A 23291-nucleotide genomic window follows, 5' to 3' on the forward strand; every position below is an offset into this window, starting at 1 on the left:
TAGTGCCGCCGCTCACCTTGTCAGCAATCGGCGTACGAGGTTACTTCCAGAAAATGTGGAGAAGATGATGTTCATTAAAATGAATTATAATCAATTCCTCCGTGGAGACATTGACCAGCAGCAATTGCCTCCACAAAGTACACAGGGAGCTGAGATGGTGGATTCCAGTGGGGACGAATTGATAATCTGTGAGGAGCGGGATGTACACGGTGATATATCGGAGGATGATGATGAGGTGGACATCTTGCCTCTGTAGAGCCAGTTTGTGCAAGGAGAGATTAATTGCTTCTTTTTCGGTGGGGGTCCAAACCAACCCGTCATTTCAGTCACAGTCGTGTGGCAGACCCTGTCACTGAAATGATGGGTTGGTTAAAGTGTGCATGTCCTGTTTATACAACATAAGGGTGGGTGGGAGGGCCCAAGGACAATTCCATCTTGCACCTCTTTTTTCTTTCATTTTTATTTGCGTCATGTGCTGTTTGGGGAGTGTTTTTTGGAAGGGCCATCCTGCGTGACACTGCAGTGCCACTCCTAGATGGGCCAGGTGTTTGTGTCGGCCACTAGGGTCGCTTATCTTACTCACACAGCTACCTCATTGCGCCTCTTTTTTTCTTTGCGTCATGTGCTGTTTGGGGAGTGTTTTTTGGAAGGGCCATCCTGCGTGACACTGCAGTGCCACTCCTAGATGGGCCAGGTGTTTGTGTCGGCCACTAGGGTCGCTTAGCTTAGTCATCCAGCGACCTCGGTGCAAATTTTAGGACTAAAAATAATATTGTGAGGTGTGAGGTATTCAGAATAGACTGAAAATGAGTGGAAATTATGGTTTTTGAGGTTAATAATACTTTGGGATCAAAATGACCCCCAAATTCTATGATTTAAGCTGTTTTTTAGTGTTTTTTGAAAAAAACACCCGAATCCAAAACACACCCGAATCCGACAAAAAAAATTCGGTGAGGTTTTGCCAAAACGCGGTCGAACCCAAAACACGGCCGCGGAACCGAACCCAAAACCAAAACACAAAACCTGAAAAATTTCAAGTGCACATCTCTAGTATTTATTTACCCTGCACAGAAACAAAATAACCCACCAAATCTAACTCTCTCTGCACATGTTATATCTGCCCCCCCCTGCAGTGCACATGGTTTTGCCCAACTGCTAAAAAAATTCCTGCTGCGATCAACTTGAAATTACCCCCTATGTTTTTATCTCTCTATTTTTATCGTAATTGGTGGAATATCTCTGTTTCACCTATTAAGTTCATTATAAATTGTTTTGGTCTCCGCTAAGATGGCGTCCTAACTATGGACGTTAGTGGGATAGCTCCCGAGGCCCGTGACGTACGGGTGCGGCGGCGGCGGGCGGCACTGTGACCGGCCAGGCCAGCGCATGCACCTTGGACGCTGCGAGGCCGAATGGAGTGAGGGCAGCTGCGATGCCCTGTCCGTCCGTGATTTCCGGCGATCGCGGCGGACAGGAGCTGATCGGCCTCCCTAACCCACAGGATGTAGCCCGGTACAGTGGCATACATGGAGCGGGCCCATAAGGACCCTGCCCTAATATATATAATATTATTTTTTTATGCAAAAGATTAGGGTTTTAGAGTTTTTGGGCGGAAGTGACATCACTTCCGGGGACCTGACACAGCCATCAATTTCCTGTCTAAGTGAATTATTGACATGGCTATAAATATGTGGTGTATGCAGCTTGTATCATTACACTCCTGAGGAAGTCCAGGCCGTGGGCATCGGACGAAACGCGTTGAGTGTTTACTCGTATGGACGACTACTAACAGATAAGCTTTCTTTTAGTTTCTATATTGTACGGGCAACTATTTTATTATTAGGACCAGTTTTTTGAATAAATGTGTTTAATGTTTACAAAACGTACTGCACTATTGGTCCTTTCTGCTTTCATCCCATATATGTGAGGTTTAAACCGGGGAGCAGCACCACCAGGATTATTGTGATGAGAAGCATCCCCATTACACATTGAGATACGTGGTACTATGCGATTCAATTAGGTGGTTGGAATTCCACCATCCAAGGTACACCTTGAATTCACTGGGGTGTTACTATAGGTGGAGGTCACGATTTATGTGAGATAATGCACTAGGAGGCGCCTATTCTAATTTTTTGTCTTTTAAATATATATATATATGTATATATGTTACACAGAATAAATATATATATATATATATATATTCTCACACCATTCGCCGGCACTCGGTTCGCCCACTGGGCTCTCTTGCCCTGGTGCCCTCCACTGGGGTAGCAATCCCCTGTATCTATATCCAAATAATGAGGCGGCACTCAGGGACTGGAACAAGTGATTTTTAGTGAGAAAACTGCATCACAACATCAACGTTTCGGGGCCTGTCACCCCTTCGTCAGGATAAACACACAGTGCAATAAACAACAATTTATAGAGACTCACCCCTGGCGTCCTCCCCATGTCTGGCTCCCGCCGGCCGCGCCATTCCGGGCCCGTTCGTCCGCCCACTGAGAATGACCACTTCCGCCGGAAGTGGCGTCATATGGTGACGTCCGGGTCCCGGGCCGCGTAACCACGGCAACCCTGTAAACACAATGACGTCATAATTAAAAACAGCAATACCACTGTTTAAGTAAGAAAGTGTGATCGATCGTGCTGGTATAAAATGACACCATATCGTGTCACTAATGTTCCTGTAAAAACTAGAATCTGCTGATATAAAAAAACATCAACCTCTGTGTGCACGCAGTGCAGACAATAACACACGTGAAAAAACACGCACTCGTGTGCGACTCAATAGTGTAATTTCATTATATATATGTTGGTCGTAAAAGACCATGGTGTAATACCTAAAAAACATAGCCTGATAAGGGCTACTGAATTAATAATATAAATATTTAAATATGTGCATATAGATCACACCTGCTACAGTGGTATTGACACATAACCATAACTACCCACCCTTCAAACATTTAAAAACATAACAAGTACAGGGGTCCATCACCCCCTCTTACCCTATGTGACCACAGGTACGTATTCATTACACCCCACAATACAATTATTATGACAGCACATATAAACTCCACACAGAAGCAGAAAATTTCATATAATCTCTGAGCATTTTTCTCCCTATAATCCAACAGTTTTAGAAACTCTACTGCCATCTTGTCCCTCCCTTTCCAGGATGTTCTTTACCTATAAAAAATTGTTAAGGCCTAATGATTCATTTAACCCTTTAGGTCGGATGGTATCCAACCTAAAAATCCATCTGGATTCTAGTTGGAGTAATTTCAGGGCTCTATTTCCTCCCCTGATTGACTCCGGTACATGGTCAATTATTCGGTACCTAAGAGTGGCCATGTTATGTTTAGATTCAGCAAAGTGACGAGCAACAGGTTGATCGCTTACTCCGGTATTGATGGCCGCCCTGATTGCCTGTCTGTGCTGTGCCATCCTAACCTTGAATTGACATTCCGTTTTGCCAACGTAATAGAGTCCACAAGGACACATAATTACATATACCACAAACTTTGAATGACATGACAGCGGCCAATTGATTGTAAACTTCTTGGCCGAGTGTGGATGTCCAATGACATCACTTGTGGACATATAGGTGCAAGTTGTGCAACCAATGCACTTATAACAACCGTTGGCTCTTGTCAAAAAATGTTGCGGGACTTTCTTTTTAAATTTGCTGAGATCGGTTTTAACCACAAGATCCTTAATGTTCTTGCCCCTCCTATAGCTGGGCATGATTCTGGTGTTTCTAAAGCATTTTAAATCGGGATCTGAGGCTACCATTGGCCATAGTGTCTTAGCCTTTTTACTAGTGTGCCGGCTATTGGTGTTGTATGTATTGACCCACGGGAGTCTATCTTTTTTATTTGTGGGACTCACATTAGTAAGTAACTTAACTCTGTCTTGTGCTGCCGCCTTAGCACGTGCTGCTTTTACTAGAGGTAAAGGATATCCCCTCTGTAAAAATTTTTGTTCCATGAGATTCAGTTGATTCTCAACATCTTCGGCTCGGCTGGTGATTCTGCACACCCTTAAAAACTGTGAATAAGGTAACCCACAGATGGACGGGGTGGGATGAAAACTATTAAAGCTCAAGATGGTGTTCCTGTCAGTAGGTTTAATAAAGAGATTAGTGATAATCTCCCCGTTGGATATGGTAATTGAGATATCTAAAAACTCAATATGTGTGTGGCTGCATTTTAGGGTTAATTTGATGGGACTGAGGGACCTGTTCTGTTCCATGACGATGTCCTGGAGTGACTGTTCACTTCCAGTCCAGAACATCAGTAAATCATCTATGTACCGGTAATATAAGAAAATATCCCTGGAAATTACCGGATTTTCATAGAATAAACTTTTTTCAACATCCCACATATAGGTGTTGGCGAACGCTGGCGCCACAGCCGAACCCATTGCGCACCCTGTTGTCTGTCTGAAGAACTTGTCCCCAAACAGAAAATAGTTGTGCGCAAGGGTGAACTCCAACAATTGAATAAACAATTCTACATCGGGTCCTGTATAGTGTGGATTTCCTATCAGAAGTCTCCTCACCGCCTGCACACCTCCTTCATGGGGGATGCAGGTATAGAGGCTCGTTACATCCATTGTTGCCATAAGCAAATCAGCTGGTACTTTCTCTACCCTTAGGAAATGCCTTAACAATTCATTAGAATCTTTCAGATGTGAAAATGTATGTTGGATGCACGGCTGAAGATAGGCATCCAGAAAAATTGCCACTGGTTCGCACAGTGACCCCCGGGCCGAAATAATCGGTCTCCCAGGGGGTCTCTGTGCATCTTTGTGAACTTTGGGCAAAGTGTAGAAAATTGGTACTACCGGATGATCTGTGGTTAATTTTAAAATGACATTACTGGACAATAGCCCCTGTTCACCTGCCTTTTTTAACAGATCAACCAATTCCTTTTTGTAAGCCTGAGTGGGATCTTTCCCCAGTGTGCAATAAGTCCCCGTATCACTAAGCAGTCTGTTACATTCTGCCACATAGTCCCCAATGTCCTGAACCACCACTGAACCCCCCTTATCCGCCCCCCTAATAATAATGTCCTCTCTTGTACTCAATTTTTTCAAGGCGGTGTTCTCCTCCTTCGTGAGGTTGTTAAACACGTGGGGTGGCTCTTCGGTGCCAGCCTGTTCTAGCAGTCTGCTAAACGTTTTAAGGGTTGGATTGGTGGATAGGGGATCAAAGCGGGAATGGGGACCCAGTTTCCTAATTCTTGATGGAACATTGCTCACAGGGTCTTGTTTAGGCTGTTTCTCAAAGAATTCTTTCAATTTAAGTGATCGGTGTAGTTTAAAAGAATCTACTTTCCATTGGAATTGATTGGGTTTGTTTGTCGGCACAAACGTAAGACCCTTTTCCAGTACACTTACCTCAGCCAGGGAGAGGGGGCTGGAGGACAAATTAAAAATTAAGTCCTTCTCACTGCTCTTGGGGGCCTCCCCCTTCTTCTGCCGGTTTGTTTGACCGCCCCTTCTAGTACGTCTGCGTCTCGAGCCGCTGGCACTGCCCGAGTCCCTGCCCCTAAAGGGGTCGCTTGTGCCTGTCCCCTGCCCTGGTTGGCCCGTCGGTTTCCCGGATCATCAGAGTCACTGGCAGAGGTGGTGCCTTGGCGTGCAGACTGATATCTTGGGCGGAATCTGGGAGCTCTGTTTCCTGAGGTTTGGCCACCTGTATTGCCCAGCCATGTGTACACACGATGTTGTGCATAATCTTGCTGAACTTTAAGCAATTTTTCTCTTTTGAATTTCAATAACTCAACCCGATATTGTTCTACTTGCTCGTCCAGCTTCGTCATCCTCGTTAGATCGGCTGCAAAAGCTGTGCTCTGTTCCATCTTATACTTGCTAATTTTCTCTTTAGTGACCGTATATTCCCTGGTCGCCTCCTCTATCACCAGGAGGAGCAAGTCCATGGAGCACTTATTTAGCACTGATATCCATCTTTTGCAAAAATTAATGTTGTATCGGCCGATCGTCGGGGCATTATGTATCCGAAATCCCCTCGGGATGTGTTTCGCACGATAGTAGTCTGATAGCGTGCGGCTATGGTAGAGGTAATCTACCTCCCGTTTCTTAAGTTTGAACAACTCGCGAAAAGCATCATCATTTGTAGTTGCTGGACTGTCCCCAAAGGCAGATTCTTTGGTCAATATGCCCTCAGCCTCCAAGTCTGAAAAACTTAGGGTGTCATATGTGTCACATTGTAGTAGAAATGTGGTGAGATCATCATCTCCTCTCTGAGATGCAGCCATCATTCACATCTGTGCATATATTTGCATTATTCAATAATAACTTCGTGCAGAGTAAAGTGCTGGTCCAAAAGTGCAAAAGTGCAAATGGCAAAAAAACAAACAAAAAACATGGACAGAGTTCCTGAGAAATGAGGATCAGTAATAGTAACTGACCGGTGCCCTGCGTGGCACAGTACCTTGCAGCAAGTGCTGTAGCCGAATATTTTCACACCATTCGCCGGCACTCGGTTCGCCCACTGGGCTCTCTTGCCCTGGTGCCCTCCACTGGGGTAGCAATCCCCTGTATCTATATCCAAATAATGAGGCGGCACTCAGGGACTGGAACAAGTGATTTTTAGTGAGAAAACTGCATCACAACATCAACGTTTCGGGGCCTGTCACCCCTTCGTCAGGATAAACACACAGTGCAATAAACAACAATTTATAGAGACTCACCCCTGGCGTCCTCCCCATGTCTGGCTCCCGCCGGCCGCGCCATTCCGGGCCCGTTCGTCCGCCCACTGAGAATGACCACTTCCGCCGGAAGTGGCGTCATATGGTGACGTCCGGGTCCCGGGCCGCGTAACCACGGCAACCCTGTAAACACAATGACGTCATAATTAAAAACAGCAATACCACTGTTTAAGTAAGAAAGTGTGATCGATCGTGCTGGTATAAAATGACACCATATCGTGTCACTAATGTTCCTGTAAAAACTAGAATCTGCTGATATAAAAAAACATCAACCTCTGTGTGCACGCAGTGCAGACAATAACACACGTGAAAAAACACGTCACCATATGACGCCACTTCCGGCGGAAGTGGTCATTCTCAGTGGGCGGACGAACGGGCCCGGAATGGCGCGGCCGGCGGGAGCCAGACATGGGGAGGACGCCAGGGGTGAGTCTCTATAAATTGTTGTTTATTGCACTGTGTGTTTATCCTGACGAAGGGGTGACAGGCCCCGAAACGTTGATGTTGTGATGCAGTTTTCTCACTAAAAATCACTTGTTCCAGTCCCTGAGTGCCGCCTCATTATTTGGATATAGATACAGGGGATTGCTACCCCAGTGGAGGGCACCAGGGCAAGAGAGCCCAGTGGGCGAACCGAGTGCCGGCGAATGGTGTGAAAATATTCGGCTACAGCACTTGCTGCAAGGTACTGTGCCACGCAGGGCACCGGTCAGTTACTATTACTGATCCTCATTTCTCAGGAACTCTGTCCATGTTTTTTGTTTGTTTTTTTGCCATTTGCACTTTTGCACTTTTGGACCAGCACTTTACTCTGCACGAAGTTAATATTGAATAATGCAAATATATGCACAGATGTGAATGATGGCTGCATCTCAGAGAGGAGATGATGATCCCACCACATTTCTACTACAATGTGACACATATGACACCCTAAGTTTTTCAGACTTGGAGGCTGAGGGCATATTGACCAAAGAATCTGCCTTTGGGGACAGTCCAGCAACTACAAATGATGATGCTTTTCGCGAGTTGTTCAAACTTAAGAAACGGGAGGTAGATTACCTCTACCATAGCCGCACGCTATCAGACTACTATCGTGCGAAACACATCCCGAGGGGATTTCGGATACATAATGCCCCGACGATCGGCCGATACAACATTAATTTTTGCAAAAGATGGATATCAGTGCTAAATAAGTGCTCCATGGACTTGCTCCTCCTGGTGATAGAGGAGGCGACCAGGGAATATACGGTCACTAAAGAGAAAATTAGCAAGTATAAGATGGAACAGAGCACAGCTTTTGCAGCCGATCTAACGAGGATGACGAAGCTGGACGAGCAAGTAGAACAATATCGGGTTGAGTTATTGAAATTCAAAAGAGAAAAATTGCTTAAAGTTCAGCAAGATTATGCACAACATCGTGTGTACACATGGCTGGGCAATACAGGTGGCCAAACCTCAGGAAACAGAGCTCCCAGATTCCGCCCAAGATATCAGTCTGCACGCCAAGGCACCACCTCTGCCAGTGACTCTGATGATCCGGGAAACCGACGGGCCAACCAGGGCAGGGGACAGGCACAAGCGACCCCTTTAGGGGCAGGGACTCGGGCAGTGCCAGCGGCTCGAGACGCAGACGTACTAGAAGGGGCGGTCAAACAAACCGGCAGAAGAAGGGGGAGGCCCCCAAGAGCAGTGAGAAGGACTTAATTTTTAATTTGTCCTCCAGCCCCCTCTCCCTGGCTGAGGTAAGTGTACTGGAAAAGGGTCTTACGTTTGTGCCGACAAACAAACCCAATCAATTCCAATGGAAAGTAGATTCTTTTAAACTACACCGATCACTTAAATTGAAAGAATTCTTTGAGAAACAGCCTAAACAAGACCCTGTGAGCAATGTTCCATCAAGAATTAGGAAACTGGGTCCCCATTCCCGCTTTGATCCCCTATCCACCAATCCAACCCTTAAAACGTTTAGCAGACTGCTAGAACAGGCTGGCACCGAAGAGCCACCCCACGTGTTTAACAACCTCACGAAGGAGGAGAACACCGCCTTGAAAAAATTGAGTACAAGAGAGGACATTATTATTAGGGGGGCGGATAAGGGGGGTTCAGTGGTGGTTCAGGACATTGGGGACTATGTGGCAGAATGTAACAGACTGCTTAGTGATACGGGGACTTATTGCACACTGGGGAAAGATCCCACTCAGGCTTACAAAAAGGAATTGGTTGATCTGTTAAAAAAGGCAGGTGAACAGGGGCTATTGTCCAGTAATGTCATTTTAAAATTAACCACAGATCATCCGGTAGTACCAATTTTCTACACTTTGCCCAAAGTTCACAAAGATGCACAGAGACCCCCTGGGAGACCGATTATTTCGGCCCGGGGGTCACTGTGCGAACCAGTGGCAATTTTTCTGGATGCCTATCTTCAGCCGTGCATCCAACATACATTTTCACATCTGAAAGATTCTAATGAATTGTTAAGGCATTTCCTAAGGGTAGAGAAAGTACCAGCTGATTTGCTTATGGCAACAATGGATGTAACGAGCCTCTATACCTGCATCCCCCATGAAGGAGGTGTGCAGGCGGTGAGGAGACTTCTGATAGGAAATCCACACTATACAGGACCCGATGTAGAATTGTTTATTCAATTGTTGGAGTTCACCCTTGCGCACAACTATTTTCTGTTTGGGGACAAGTTCTTCAGACAGACAACAGGGTGCGCAATGGGTTCGGCTGTGGCGCCAGCGTTCGCCAACACCTATATGTGGGATGTTGAAAAAAGTTTATTCTATGAAAATCCGGTAATTTCCAGGGATATTTTCTTATATTACCGGTACATAGATGATTTACTGATGTTCTGGACTGGAAGTGAACAGTCACTCCAGGACATCGTCATGGAACAGAACAGGTCCCTCAGTCCCATCAAATTAACCCTAAAATGCAGCCACACACATATTGAGTTTTTAGATATCTCAATTACCATATCCAACGGGGAGATTATCACTAATCTCTTTATTAAACCTACTGACAGGAACACCATCTTGAGCTTTAATAGTTTTCATCCCACCCCGTCCATCTGTGGGTTACCTTATTCACAGTTTTTAAGGGTGTGCAGAATCACCAGCCGAGCCGAAGATGTTGAGAATCAACTGAATCTCATGGAACAAAAATTTTTACAGAGGGGATATCCTTTACCTCTAGTAAAAGCAGCACGTGCTAAGGCGGCAGCACAAGACAGAGTTAAGTTACTTACTAATGTGAGTCCCACAAATAAAAAAGATAGACTCCCGTGGGTCAATACATACAACACCAATAGCCGGCACACTAGTAAAAAGGCTAAGACACTATGGCCAATGGTAGCCTCAGATCCCGATTTAAAATGCTTTAGAAACACCAGAATCATGCCCAGCTATAGGAGGGGCAAGAACATTAAGGATCTTGTGGTTAAAACCGATCTCAGCAAATTTAAAAAGAAAGTCCCGCAACATTTTTTGACAAGAGCCAACGGTTGTTATAAGTGCATTGGTTGCACAACTTGCACCTATATGTCCACAAGTGATGTCATTGGACATCCACACTCGGCCAAGAAGTTTACAATCAATTGGCCGCTGTCATGTCATTCAAAGTTTGTGGTATATGTAATTATGTGTCCTTGTGGACTCTATTACGTTGGCAAAACGGAATGTCAATTCAAGGTTAGGATGGCACAGCACAGACAGGCAATCAGGGCGGCCATCAATACCGGAGTAAGCGATCAACCTGTTGCTCGTCACTTTGCTGAATCTAAACATAACATGGCCACTCTTAGGTACCGAATAATTGACCATGTACCGGAGTCAATCAGGGGAGGAAATAGAGCCCTGAAATTACTCCAACTAGAATCCAGATGGATTTTTAGGTTGGATACCATCCGACCTAAAGGGTTAAATGAATCATTAGGCCTTAACAATTTTTTATAGGTAAAGAACATCCTGGAAAGGGAGGGACAAGATGGCAGTAGAGTTTCTAAAACTGTTGGATTATAGGGAGAAAAATGCTCAGAGATTATATGAAATTTTCTGCTTCTGTGTGGAGTTTATATGTGCTGTCATAATAATTGTATTGTGGGGTGTAATGAATACGTACCTGTGGTCACATAGGGTAAGAGGGGGTGATGGACCCCTGTACTTGTTATGTTTTTAAATGTTTGAAGGGTGGGTAGTTATGGTTATGTGTCAATACCACTGTAGCAGGTGTGATCTATATGCACATATTTAAATATTTATATTATTAATTCAGTAGCCCTTATCAGGCTATGTTTTTTAGGTATTACACCATGGTCTTTTACGACCAACATATATATAATGAAATTACACTATTGAGTCGCACACGAGTGCGTGTTTTTTCACGTGTGTTATTGTCTGCACTGCGTGCACACAGAGGTTGATGTTTTTTTATATCAGCAGATTCTAGTTTTTACAGGAACATTAGTGACACGATATGGTGTCATTTTATACCAGCACGATCGATCACACTTTCTTACTTAAACAGTGGTATTGCTGTTTTTAATTATGACGTCATTGTGTTTACAGGGTTGCCGTGGTTACGCGGCCCGGGACCCGGACGTCACCATATGACGCCACTTCCGGCGGAAGTGGTCATTCTCAGTGGGCGGACGAACGGGCCCGGAATGGCGCGGCCGGCGGGAGCCAGACATGGGGAGGACGCCAGGGGTGAGTCTCTATAAATTGTTGTTTATTGCACTGTGTGTTTATCCTGACGAAGGGGTGACAGGCCCCGAAACGTTGATGTTGTGATGCAGTTTTCTCACTAAAAATCACTTGTTCCAGTCCCTGAGTGCCGCCTCATTATTTGGATATATATATATATATATATATATATATATATATACACACACACACAGGTTGAGTATCCCATATCCAAATACTCCGAAATACGGAATATTCCGAAATACGGACTTTTTTTAGTGAGAGTGAGACAGTGAAACCTTTGTTTTTTGATGGCTCAATGTATACAAACTTTGTTTAATACACAAAGTTATTAAAAATATTGTATTAAATGACCTTCAGGCTGTGTGTATAAGGTGTATTTGAAACATACATGAATTGTGTGAATGTACACACACTTTGTTTAATGCACAAAGTTACAAAAAATATTGGCTACAATGACCTTCAGGCTGTGTGTATAAGGTGTATATGTAACATAAATGCATTCTGTGCTTAGATTTAGGTCCCATCACCATGATACCTCATTATGGTATGCAATTATTCCAAAATACGGAAAAATCCGATATCCAAAATACCTCTGGTCCCAAGCATTTTGGATAAGGGATACTCAACCTGTATGTATGTATGTATGTATGTATGTATGTATGTATGTATATATATATATATATATATATATATATATATATTTTGAGTATCCCTTATCCAAAATTCTAAATCCCACATTTTTGGGTCCCCTACTGAGATAATGACATACAGTATATATTATATATTATGTGTATATATAGATAGATAGATATATTATATAGATATATATAATATAATATATATGCATATGTGTCATTATCTCAGTAGGGGAACCAAAAATGTATGATTTCGAATAAGGGATACTCAACCTGTGTGTATATATATATATATATATATATATTAAATTTATTGTCATTTATTTTAAATCACACATTTGTTAGCAGTCATACACAGGATTAGAACACGTTACCTGTTACACGGTGATCAGACACCTTACTGATCAAGTTATTTGCATATAGCTCCATCAGTAAGGTGCCTGCTTCCAGTGTAATAGGTTGTAGGTTCTAATCCTGGGTATGACACTTTTAGAATGTGCATCTACAGTATAATAAAGACAGTGTGACTTGTAAGGTGCAAGGACTAGTGGGGGAGGGGAGTTGGCCACGGAAGAGATAGCGGCGGCTGTCAATTAACTTAATTGAATGGTGTCGATGAACACAGAAGGATAGGAGAGGTGCCCCCCTAAAGTTCAGGAGCCCGGCGGCAGCCGACTCCATTGCCTCCCACAGTTACGCCTCTGAAGACGCAGTTTCACTGCATAAACATATCCAGCTGCTACTGCGTCCACCTCTTGTTCAGGCCCCCTGTGCTCTATCATAATCACTTTCCACTTTTTATCTGGTTTTAGAAATGTATGTGAGTTGACGTATCAGTCTTACCACTGGCTTCTTGTACAGATGACAAATCGGCTGGTCTGGTTCGGTTTTGCATAACTTCACCGCATGACAAATGACATCAGGATTCAATCTGTTATTTAGCCTTTAAGGGCAATAGAACAAAAAAAATATTATTTGACCACATTTCCCACATTATCTTACTGTACCACTAACTGATGGTAAAGGTTACATTATGTTTTCAGACACATTTTCATATACAAGTTGGTTCTTATCTAGTAACAAAACAACCCTAGGATTTACTGCATGTATGTTTCAGGAGCCTGACCCCAGAAATGTCTAAATCACTGTTTGACCTGGTACCGTTTAAGATTGCAGTAAAAGCAACTAACACAGAAGCAACCTATTGTAGTCTCAGAGTAGAGTGCATTCTACCACTGATACTAAGGTGCAATGTACTGTCAGTTTGGGAACATTTTGATTGATTATAATGGAAACAGGGGAAGAAATGATGGTGCTACCAACGGTCACTTAATAAGACAACTAAATTAATAAGCAGTCGGGTTTGAAATTCCGGCAGTGAAAATCCTGACTGTCAGCATCCTTAATGTCAAATTCCAGACTGATACAAATAAGTATTTTAACACTGCCACTATTCCTATTCCTACCCCTAAACCTAATCCATCCCTCCCACAGCCTAACTCTAAAGGTGGGTACACACTGGTAGATAAATCTACAGATCAATTGATCGGCAGATATATCTATGGATGGATCGGGCAGTGTGTTGAGCATACACACTGGCCGATCCGTCGGGGACTGACGTCACGCCCGCCCGGTTCACGCCCGCCCGGTTCACGCCCGCCCGGTTCAGCTGTCAATCACCGCCGGCTACCGCCCGTACACACACAGCGACGCGCCAATATATCGGTAGATATATTGGCCGTCGGCTGTACTGTGGGTCCGACGTGATACGTCTGTGAACGACGGAGTTCACAGACGTTTCGGCCGTGCACACTGGCCGACGGACCCGTGATATATCGGCTGTTCAAGAGAACGGCCGCTATATCGGCCAGTGTGTACCCACCATTACTGTCCCCTCCAGCAGCCTAACCCTAACCACTTCCCCCGCAGCCTAATAAGTATATAGCTATAAATTCATGCCTGAAATTACCAATGGGGTTATAGGTGGACATTACTGACAGAGTCGGACTGGGGCATGTAGGGCCCAGGGTAATATAGTGGTAGAGGCCCATGTTTAGGGGTGTGGCCAATCTCTCGAGGAGGTGTGCCAGCCGCCACATTGGTTTGCCTAACCATTTTGCATGGGTTGGTCCCCTAGATAAATATATACAGTAAATACTGCAGTGCATGCATGATAATGTACTAGATTAGTAACAGCACAGTCTGGAACCTGATCCCTAGAGGAGGTGGTGGGCCCACAGGCAGTAGGGCTCACCGGTGGTTTCCCCTGTACCCCTGTGGGCCAGCCCAACCCTGTACCCCTGTGGGCCAGCCCAACCCGGTGGAGAGGTTGCCCATGGCAACCAATGTTGAGGTAACATTTACAAAGTGCATTCTATAAAATTATATGTAGTAGCTGATTGCTTGCCATGGGCATCTTCTCCACTGGCTCACTTCTCCACACTTGTCACTGCTTCATGAATAGACCTCTAGGGCTCTTAGCCATTGGCACCATGTAGCTTCCACTAATACTTCTCTGGCCACTGTTCCCCTCTGCCATCTTCTCTGAGGCTATGATCAGGGGAGAGCAGCATGGTGTTTGCAGCAGCATAACTACCTTCGTGTTGTGTGACTACTAACGCAGTAAGGCATATAAAGCCCTAGAATGCCATGTAAATTTGGCAGCCTTCTAGGCCTCCAAAATTAAATTTGGCTCAGTAGGGAAGATAACTTTGATATGCCATACCTATATGATCAGGAAATGCATAGAGGCACAATAATAGAGGCACAATAGGGCACCTGATAAGGTGAGGGAGTGCGGTATTACCTTCCCTACTAAGAATCTATCTAGAGTCTCTAGATACCATAGTTGTCTATGAAAACTCTGCTATGAAGCCAACACGTTTCTAGTTACACCCCTGGTAGTAATGACAGTTCCAATTTCAGAATATGTTTCAACATAATAATAATAATAATAATAATAATAATAATTGTAGAGTAAAGGTGATAAATCTTACAACTTGATTAGATTGGGTCCAAAAAACTCAGCTATGAGAATGCAGACTCCTCTTATCCCTTCTTGTTCTGTGAAATAAAAACAACTTGTGATCACATATTAGACTCAGGATAATGAGTAAGGAGAGCGTGATTCTACCTGCAGAGTTTTTTTCCCTTTTGGCATGGGTTTTGAGGAAAATTTCTCCTTTTGTTGGACAAAGTCTGTGCCTGAAGTAAACTGACTTGAATAAGCAGTACAAAGGAATGTTGCTTGCCCTTCCTTGCTTAATCAAAGTACAAACCGTAATTTTCAGTTATTTTCTCTTACATCCTAGAGTATACTGTGGATCCATTTAGTACCATGGGGTATACTATAGATGGGTCCACTAGCAGCCATGGGCACTTTAAGAATTTGATAGTGTGGGTTGGCTTCTCCCTCTATGCCCCTCCTACCAGACTCAGTTTAGAAAATGTGCCCGGGGGAGCTGGTCACGTTTATGGAAGCTCCTGAAGAGTTTTCTGCATTTATTTTTCTGTTTGTTATTTTCAGACAGGACTGGATGGCACAAGCCTGGCTGCTTCGTGGGACTTAGGGGGGGAACGGCCTAACCTCTTGAAGGGTTAATGGTCCCATTCCCCGCTGACAGGACACTGAGCTCCTGAGGGAACTCTTTGCAAGCCCCACCACGGCGAGCGTACATTCCCGCAGCACGCCGCCACCACTAACAGAGCCAGAAGAAAGAAGAGTGGTGGGTACTAAGAGGCTCTTATAGGAGCTATCAGAGATGTTCTTCAAATTCCTGATAAGCTGGCAGAGGAGTGTGAGGAATCTTATTTTAATGTAAAAAATAAGTCCTCAGTCACTTTTCCTGTGTCAAAGGAATTGAATACCATGTTTGAAGAACCATGGGTTAATACTGATAAGTAATTTCAAATCCCTAAGAGGTTACTCTCATCCTTTCCTTTTCCTCCTGAGGATAAGAAAAAATGGGAAAGTCCACCGATAGTGGATGCATCAGTGTCCAGGTTGTCACGAAAAACTGTATTACCTGTCCCTGGTGCAGCCTTCATAAAAGACACGGCTGATCATAAAATTGTGACTACACTCAAATCCTTGTACACGGCTGCTGGGGTAGCCCAGAGACACACTATTGCATGTACGTGGGTTACTAAAGCCATTGTTAAATGGTCAGGTAACCTAATTGAGGGGTTGGATTCCTTATCTAGGGGGGAGATTGTGGTACTCCTGCAACATATACAGGACTCTGCTAACTTTATGGTGGGAGCCATAAAAGAAGTAGGTTTACTTAATGCACGTACCACTGCTATAGCAGTGTCAGCTCGCAGAGGCTTATGGCTACGCCAGTGGACTGCGGATGCGGACTCCAGGAAAGGCGTGGAAGGCCTACCCTTCACAGGGGAGGCATTATTAGGAGATAAACTAGACAAATGGATCTCCAAAGCTACTGCGGGTAAGTCCACATATCTTCCTTCTGCAGCTCCCCCAACCAGGAAGACCTACTCAGGACCTACTCTACAGTCCTTTTGGACTGCCAAGTTTAAGGGCAAGGTCAGAGGATCTTCTACAGCCAACAGTGGGGCTAGAGGTAAACCACGCAAACCAGCAACTGCCTGTTCTCAGGAACAGAGCTCCAGCTCTGCTTCCTCAAAGCCTTCAGCATGACAGTGGACCACGATGCCTGGAAGACTGGCAGGTGGGAGCCCGACTAAAAAATTTCAGTCACATCTGAACAACATCATGCCAGAATCCCTGGGTCATAGATCTTATTTCCCAGGGCTACAGACTGGAGTTTCAGGAGCTCCCACCTCACAGATTCTTCAAATCAGGCTTACCAGTTTCACAAGTATAACCTTACAGGATGCCATTAAAAAACTGGTACAGACTCAGGTCATTGTTACAGTTCCACCTCATCTCCAAAACAAGGGATATTATTCCAACTTGTCTGTGGTACTGAAACCGGATGGTTCGGTAGGGCCGATTTTGAATCTAAAATCGTTGAACTCGTACTTACGAGTGTTCAAATTCAAGATGGAGTCTCTGAGAGCAGTGATCTCAGGTCTGGAGGAGGGGGAATTCCTAGTATCTCTGTATATCAAGGATACGTACCTTCACATTCCGATCTGGCCACCTCACCAGGCTTATCTACGATTTGCACTGCAGGACTGTCACTACCAGTTCCAGGCCCTGCCTTTTGGTCTCTCCACGGCACAAGGGTGTTCACCAAGGTGATGGCAGTGATGATGTTTCTCCTACACAAGCAGGGAGTGAACATAATTCCGTACCTGGACGATCTTCTGATAAAGGCTCTGTCCAGGGAGAGGTTGTTGAACAGCATTGGCCTCACAACCAAACTACTCCTGGATCACGGGTGGATTCTAAATCTTCTGAAATCTAAATTAGAGCCAACTTGGAGGCTCCCATTTCTGGGAATGATACTGGACACACAGTCGCAGAAAGTGTTTCTTCCTTTGGAAAAGGCATTGGGGATCCAGTCGATGGTTCGGGATGTCCTGAAGCCAAACCGGATATCGGTGCATCTATGCATTTGCCTTCTTGGGAAAATGGTGGCCTCTTACGAAGCTCTTCAGTACAGAAGGTTTCATGCAAGACCCTTCCAGCTCGACCTGTTGGACAAATGGTCCAGATCACATCTTCACATGCACAAGAGGATCCATCTGTTGCCAAAGGTCAGAATCTCCCTTCTGTGGTGGCTACAAACTTCTCACCTCGTCGAGGACCGACGGTTCGGGATTCAAAATTGGATTCTGCTAACCACGGATGCAAGCCTCAGAGGTTGGGGAGAAGTCACCCAGGGGGTGCAGTTTCAGGGAAGATGGTCAAGTCAGGAAGTCATCCTTCCAATCAACATTCTGGAACTTGGGGCTATATGCAACGCCCTTCTGCAGGCCTCATATCTTCTTCAAGATCGGGCCATTCAGGTCCAGTCGGACAGTGTGACTGCAGTGACGTACATAAACCGACAGGGCGAAACGAAAAGCAGAGCAGCAATGTCAGAGGTGTCAAGAATTTTCTGAGGGGCAGAAAAATATGCTGCGGAGTTGTCGGCGGTCTTCATTCCAGGAGTAGACAACTGGGAAGCAGACTTCCTCAGCAGACACGACCTGCACCCGGGAGAGTGGGGCCTTCACCCGGAGGTGTTCAGGTGCTTGACACGTTGATGGGGATGTCCACAAATCGACATAATGGCCTCTCATCTCAAGAAGATTCCTTCTAACGTGTTTCTATACCGGCTGGTATTTTCATCAGGAGACGCCAGAAGAGATAGGCATCATTGGGAACGAGTGAGCTGCTGCGCATTGACTGGACTATTCATGAAGCAGTGAAAAGCATGCAGAAGTGAGCCAGTGGAGAAGTTGCCCATGGCAACCAATCAGCTGCTCTGTATAATTTTATAGTATGCAAATTATAAAAGTTACTTCAATGCTGATTGGTGCCATGGGCAACTTCGCCACTGGCTCACTTCTCCACACTTTTCACTGCTTGATGAATAGACCCCTGAATCAACTACCCTCAGCATGTCACAGTGAGGGATAACAACACAACATCACTGCTCACACTTTAGGATAAAAGCCAGTCTCCCTGACCAATAGACCGGAGGATCGGGACTGCCAACATTCGGAAGCCAGGTAAGATCATCTAACCATCTAGCACATGAATGATAAATTGAAGACAAACCTGAGTTAACATTGTTAGTACAAGTTATCACTAAAATTGACTCTGATAACCAATGTGGAAATACAATTAGGAAGATACCCACAATGCAGAAATAGCAGGAACTTTCTTATATTATTGTGTTATATGAGAGCAAAACTATTTTTTATGTCTATGTGTGCAATTCATATTTTAGAATATTCAAAAACCTTGGGGTAAATTTACTAAGATGGGAGTTCTATTTAAGATGGGATGTTGCCCATAGCAACCAATCAGATTCTACTTCTCATTTATCTAGAACATTCTTGAAGATAATACCTGGAATCTGATTGGTTGCTATGGGCAACATCACATCTTAAATAGAACTCCCATCTTAGTAAATTTACCCCCTTGTGTTTTATTAATAAACAATGTTGTATTTTATTTCTATATGCTTAGGCTGTTCAATTTTATAATAATAGTTTAAAGTTTATCCAGTGGCGCGCAACCCCACCTATATATTGTTTTAATTATATGTACATAGTGAGCCTCAGAAACTCCAAGTGATGCAGCTGAACTTGATGAACTCCTACAACAATAGACAGATTGTTTTCTATTTGCCCAGTGCCTTGTGATCAACCTTAATCTATTTACTTCTCTCACCTGGCTGGGGGATTGAGATGATGACCTGCACTTCAACATGGGTGGTCTTCTGTATGCCGACTGACGGGATCCCGGCGCACAGTATACCGGTGCCGGGATCCCGACAGCCGGCATACCGACAGCCGGCATACGACACTTATTCTCCCTCGTGGGGGTCCACGACCCCCCTGGAGGGAGAATAAAATAGTGTGGCGCGCGTAGCGCGCCACCGTGCCCGTAGCGTGGCGAGCGCAGCGAGCCCGCAAGGGGCTCATTTGCGCTCGCCACACTGTCGGTAAGCCAGCGGTCGGGCTCCCGGCGCCGGTATGCTGGTCGCCGGGAGCCCGACCGCCGGAATATCGTAGTGAACCCCTTCAACATTACTGTCTTGTTTGAGGTGGCCTGGAAACCTGTCTATTTGCCACAATAGAAAGTCTTTCCGCATAGTCAGTCCTATGTGGCACTCATGTCCCTTTGAATGACAGGTCCACAATACTAGGTATACTAGGCAATTATACTGCCGTTGTGTTTGTCATTAAATAAGTGCTAAAACTCTCTTACTGTAAATCCATTATATTCACAAAAAAATAAACGTTCATTTGTGAATACAATGGTAACAAGAAGAAAAACATATGTAAATAATATATAAATATTTGGTTTGTACAACAAAATGCTCATTAGTATATTTTTCAGTATAGAGATACTAGCTTGGGGCCTGCAATATATCTAGGTATGCCCCTGGACCTGCTCATTGTATTGTGGCATAAAATGAACTGGAGGGCATTTTAATGTTATATAATATGAACCGGGGCACTGTAATGTGGCACAATATGAACAGGGAACACTATATAGCATAATGTAAATTGGGGGTACTGTGCGGCATAATGTGTACTGGCAGCTCTGAAATGGGACATAGGGTAAACTTAAGCACTACTGCGATTCATAAAAGAAACTAGGGCACTACTATGGGGCATAACATTAAATAAGGCTCTACTATGGTTCAGAAAATGAACTAGGGCACTATTATAGCGCATAAAATGAACAACTGCTGCAGAGAAATGTCTCTCTAGAAGCATTGGGACAGGGGGCCCTTCAAAATGTATCTATGGGGCCCACAAAGTTCTGGCTATGCCCCTGATGGTACCTGATATTTAAATAACACTAATTTAGAAAAGTGGGAAAGTGCAGAACCCCCCCTCTCTTGCAAGTCTGTCAAGCTGTCAGTATCTGTGCCTGCTATGTTATAGAATTAGCGTTCTCCTAATATAAGCTACTGAAATATTATCCATAATTTATATATAATTGTTTATACATATTTGGGTTTGTATAGGGTGATTCAAAAGTCGCAGTACACCCAGTTGTTTCAAAAACTGTGCAGGAAACGGGAAAACTGAATACTCCAGTAAGGTATGGGTGATGTGGACTATCTTTTAGGGTATGTACTGAACATGGACGCCATTTTGAGTCTAAGTCAGTTTTCCCATTTTCTGCACAGGTTTTGAAACAAAAGGGTATACTGCGACTTTTGAATCACCCTGTATTTAGTCCAACATTGGGGGAAGAAAACTGCAGATACCATACAACATTGTAATCTACTAGATTTCATATATTTGTTTGACAATGAGAAATGCTTTAGCCTCTAACATCACATACCTGGAAGGTACATACACAGTGACTCCATTGCCTTCTGTGCTGATGTGTTATGTACTTGAGCCAGCTGTTCAACCAGAGAGACTATAAGAACACACCCTGCACAAGAATAATAGAGAATTTAATCTGCTTGTTAATAGCACATAATAAATTAATTATATACTTTAAAATAATGGTGTTCATTCCGAGTTGTTCGCTCTGTAATTTTTTTCGCATCGCAGCGATTTTCCGCTAACTGCGCATGCGCAATGTTTGCACTGCGACTGCGCCAAGTAAATTTGCTATGCAGTTAGGTATTTTACTCACGGCATTACAAGGTTTTTTTCTTCGTTCTGGAGATCGGAGTGTGATTGACAGGAAGTGGGTGTTTCTGGGCGGAAACTGGCCGTTTTATGGGTGTGTGTGAAAAAACGCTACAGTTTCTGGGAAAAACGCGGGAGTGGCTGGAGAAATGGAGGAGTGTCTGGCCGAACACTGGGTGTGTTTGTGACGTCAAACCAGGAACGACAAGCACTGAACTGATCGCACTGGAAGAGTAAGTCTCGAGCTACTCAGAAACTGCACAGAGAAGTCTTTTCGCAATATTGCGAATCTTTCGTTCGCAATTTTGATAAGCTAAGATTCACTCCCAGTAGGCGGTGGCTTAGCGTGTGCAATGCTGCTAAAAGCAGCTTGCGAGCGTACAACTCGGAATTAGGGCCAATGTGAGATATATTTGGCTCTTTTCAATCAGTTAAAGATGCATTCCCCAGTGATGCTTTATTCCAAGGACAATGCTTACTAATTTAGTGAACATCCTATAATTTTATTTCAATGGATTCATCAGAAGTTCTGTTCTATTCATCACTTTATTGTACCATACAGTAGCAACATCTTTTTTTTATATATTAACTTTTCCAAACTTGTATTTTGGTGACAGGCCAACATATGAAAATCCATATATTTGTAAATACTCAATGGGGATCATTCTGAGTTGATCGTAGCTGTGCTAAACCGCAGGTCACCACGGAGCCCGCAGCGTGTCGAGCGCTGTCCAGTCCCCAAACCATACACTGTGACCCGGGGACGCCCTAACCCTTACACTAACATGATAATGCAAATAATGTATTTAAAAATAACCTCTCTGCCGGGTCCCCTTCAGTGCTCAGTCGCCGCTCTGGCCAGTTCAGTGAGAGTGCGGCAGCTGGGGTGGCAGCGGGTGTAGTGAACCCGGCTCCGACCATCGCTTTGCTGCTGCTCCTGGGCTGGGCTCGTTGAAGAGACCTTTGGCCGGGGCCAGAGAGAGGATGCTGCAGGGCTGGTTAACTTTCTCAAGGTCCCCCGTTGGTAGAACAGCATAACCACTTTTCACGGCTAGCGGCACCTGGAAGTGCCCGCTAGCCTAACTTCCGGATTGCATTCCAATGAACCACAAGTACTGGAAGCAGTGTGAGCCAGCCCAGCCTGAGTGTGAATCGGCCTGGCTGAGGAGGATATGGGACCGGCCCATCGAAATCTGTCATGGTGTCCTGTTGTGCCAATCCACCCCTGGTAGCCGCACTCCTTGCACCTATGGCAGCTACACCCTTGTATATAACACATGTAACTGTGACAGGGGAGGTGGCCTCTCTCAGTTGTGGGTCCCAAAGCAGCTGCACCTATGGTAGCTACACCCTGCATATAACACATGTAACTGTGACAGGGAAGGTTGCCCCTCCCAGCTCTGCATAGCAGCTGCACTCCCTGCCCTTATGGTAGCTACATCCTTGTATATAACACATGTAACTGACAGGGAAGGTGGCCGCTCTCAGCACTGGGCCCCATAGCAGCTGCACTCCCTGCACCTATGTGTCAGGTCCGGGTGTTTTTGTGAATCCGTTAACCCGGGACCAACCACAGGTGTAGGTGCTGGGCTATGAAGAAAGCAGGGAGGACGAAGAAAGTTCCGCTTCATATATTTATTCAAAATAACAATTCAGTAAAGAGTTAACTGACAAGTTGTTAATCATCATATTATACTGAAGTATAGCAGGAATAATATGCAAGAGAAAACTCAAAAATAAATAAAAGAAATGTTCATGGAAACATATGCAAAACAAGCTGATGAATAAATGTTGGATTGTCCAAATATAAACAAGCTTTGATGCTGAACTGCAGAATGTGATTAACTGAATAATGCAGACATGAAGAGATAACTGTAAGGATTTGCAATGGAGTTTTGAGAGTTAACTGAGAGACTGTGAAGAATTATCCTTGTTATGACAACATAGCAAATATAAACAAGCTTTGATGT

At 44.4% G+C, this 23291-nt stretch overlaps 1 protein-coding gene across 2 annotated transcripts in view; it reads right to left on the reverse strand.

Annotated features, from left to right (window-relative positions):
* The window catches only part of AOAH (acyloxyacyl hydrolase), a 439135-nt gene that overhangs the window by 293531 nt on the left and 122313 nt on the right, over window positions 1-23291 (reverse strand). For both annotated transcript variants that reach the window (XM_063922510.1, XM_063922509.1), the window contains exons 2-4: window positions 21023-21118; window positions 15075-15141; window positions 12922-13021 (exon numbers count right to left, since the gene is read on the reverse strand). In XM_063922510.1, the coding sequence (XP_063778580.1) occupies window positions 12922-13021; window positions 15075-15141; window positions 21023-21118 (263 nt within the window). The remainder of the gene's footprint in view (window positions 1-12921; window positions 13022-15074; window positions 15142-21022; window positions 21119-23291) is intronic.

This window comes from Pseudophryne corroboree, chromosome 5, assembly GCF_028390025.1.
Source record: "Pseudophryne corroboree isolate aPseCor3 chromosome 5, aPseCor3.hap2, whole genome shotgun sequence".
NCBI lineage: Eukaryota > Metazoa > Chordata > Amphibia > Anura > Myobatrachidae > Pseudophryne > Pseudophryne corroboree.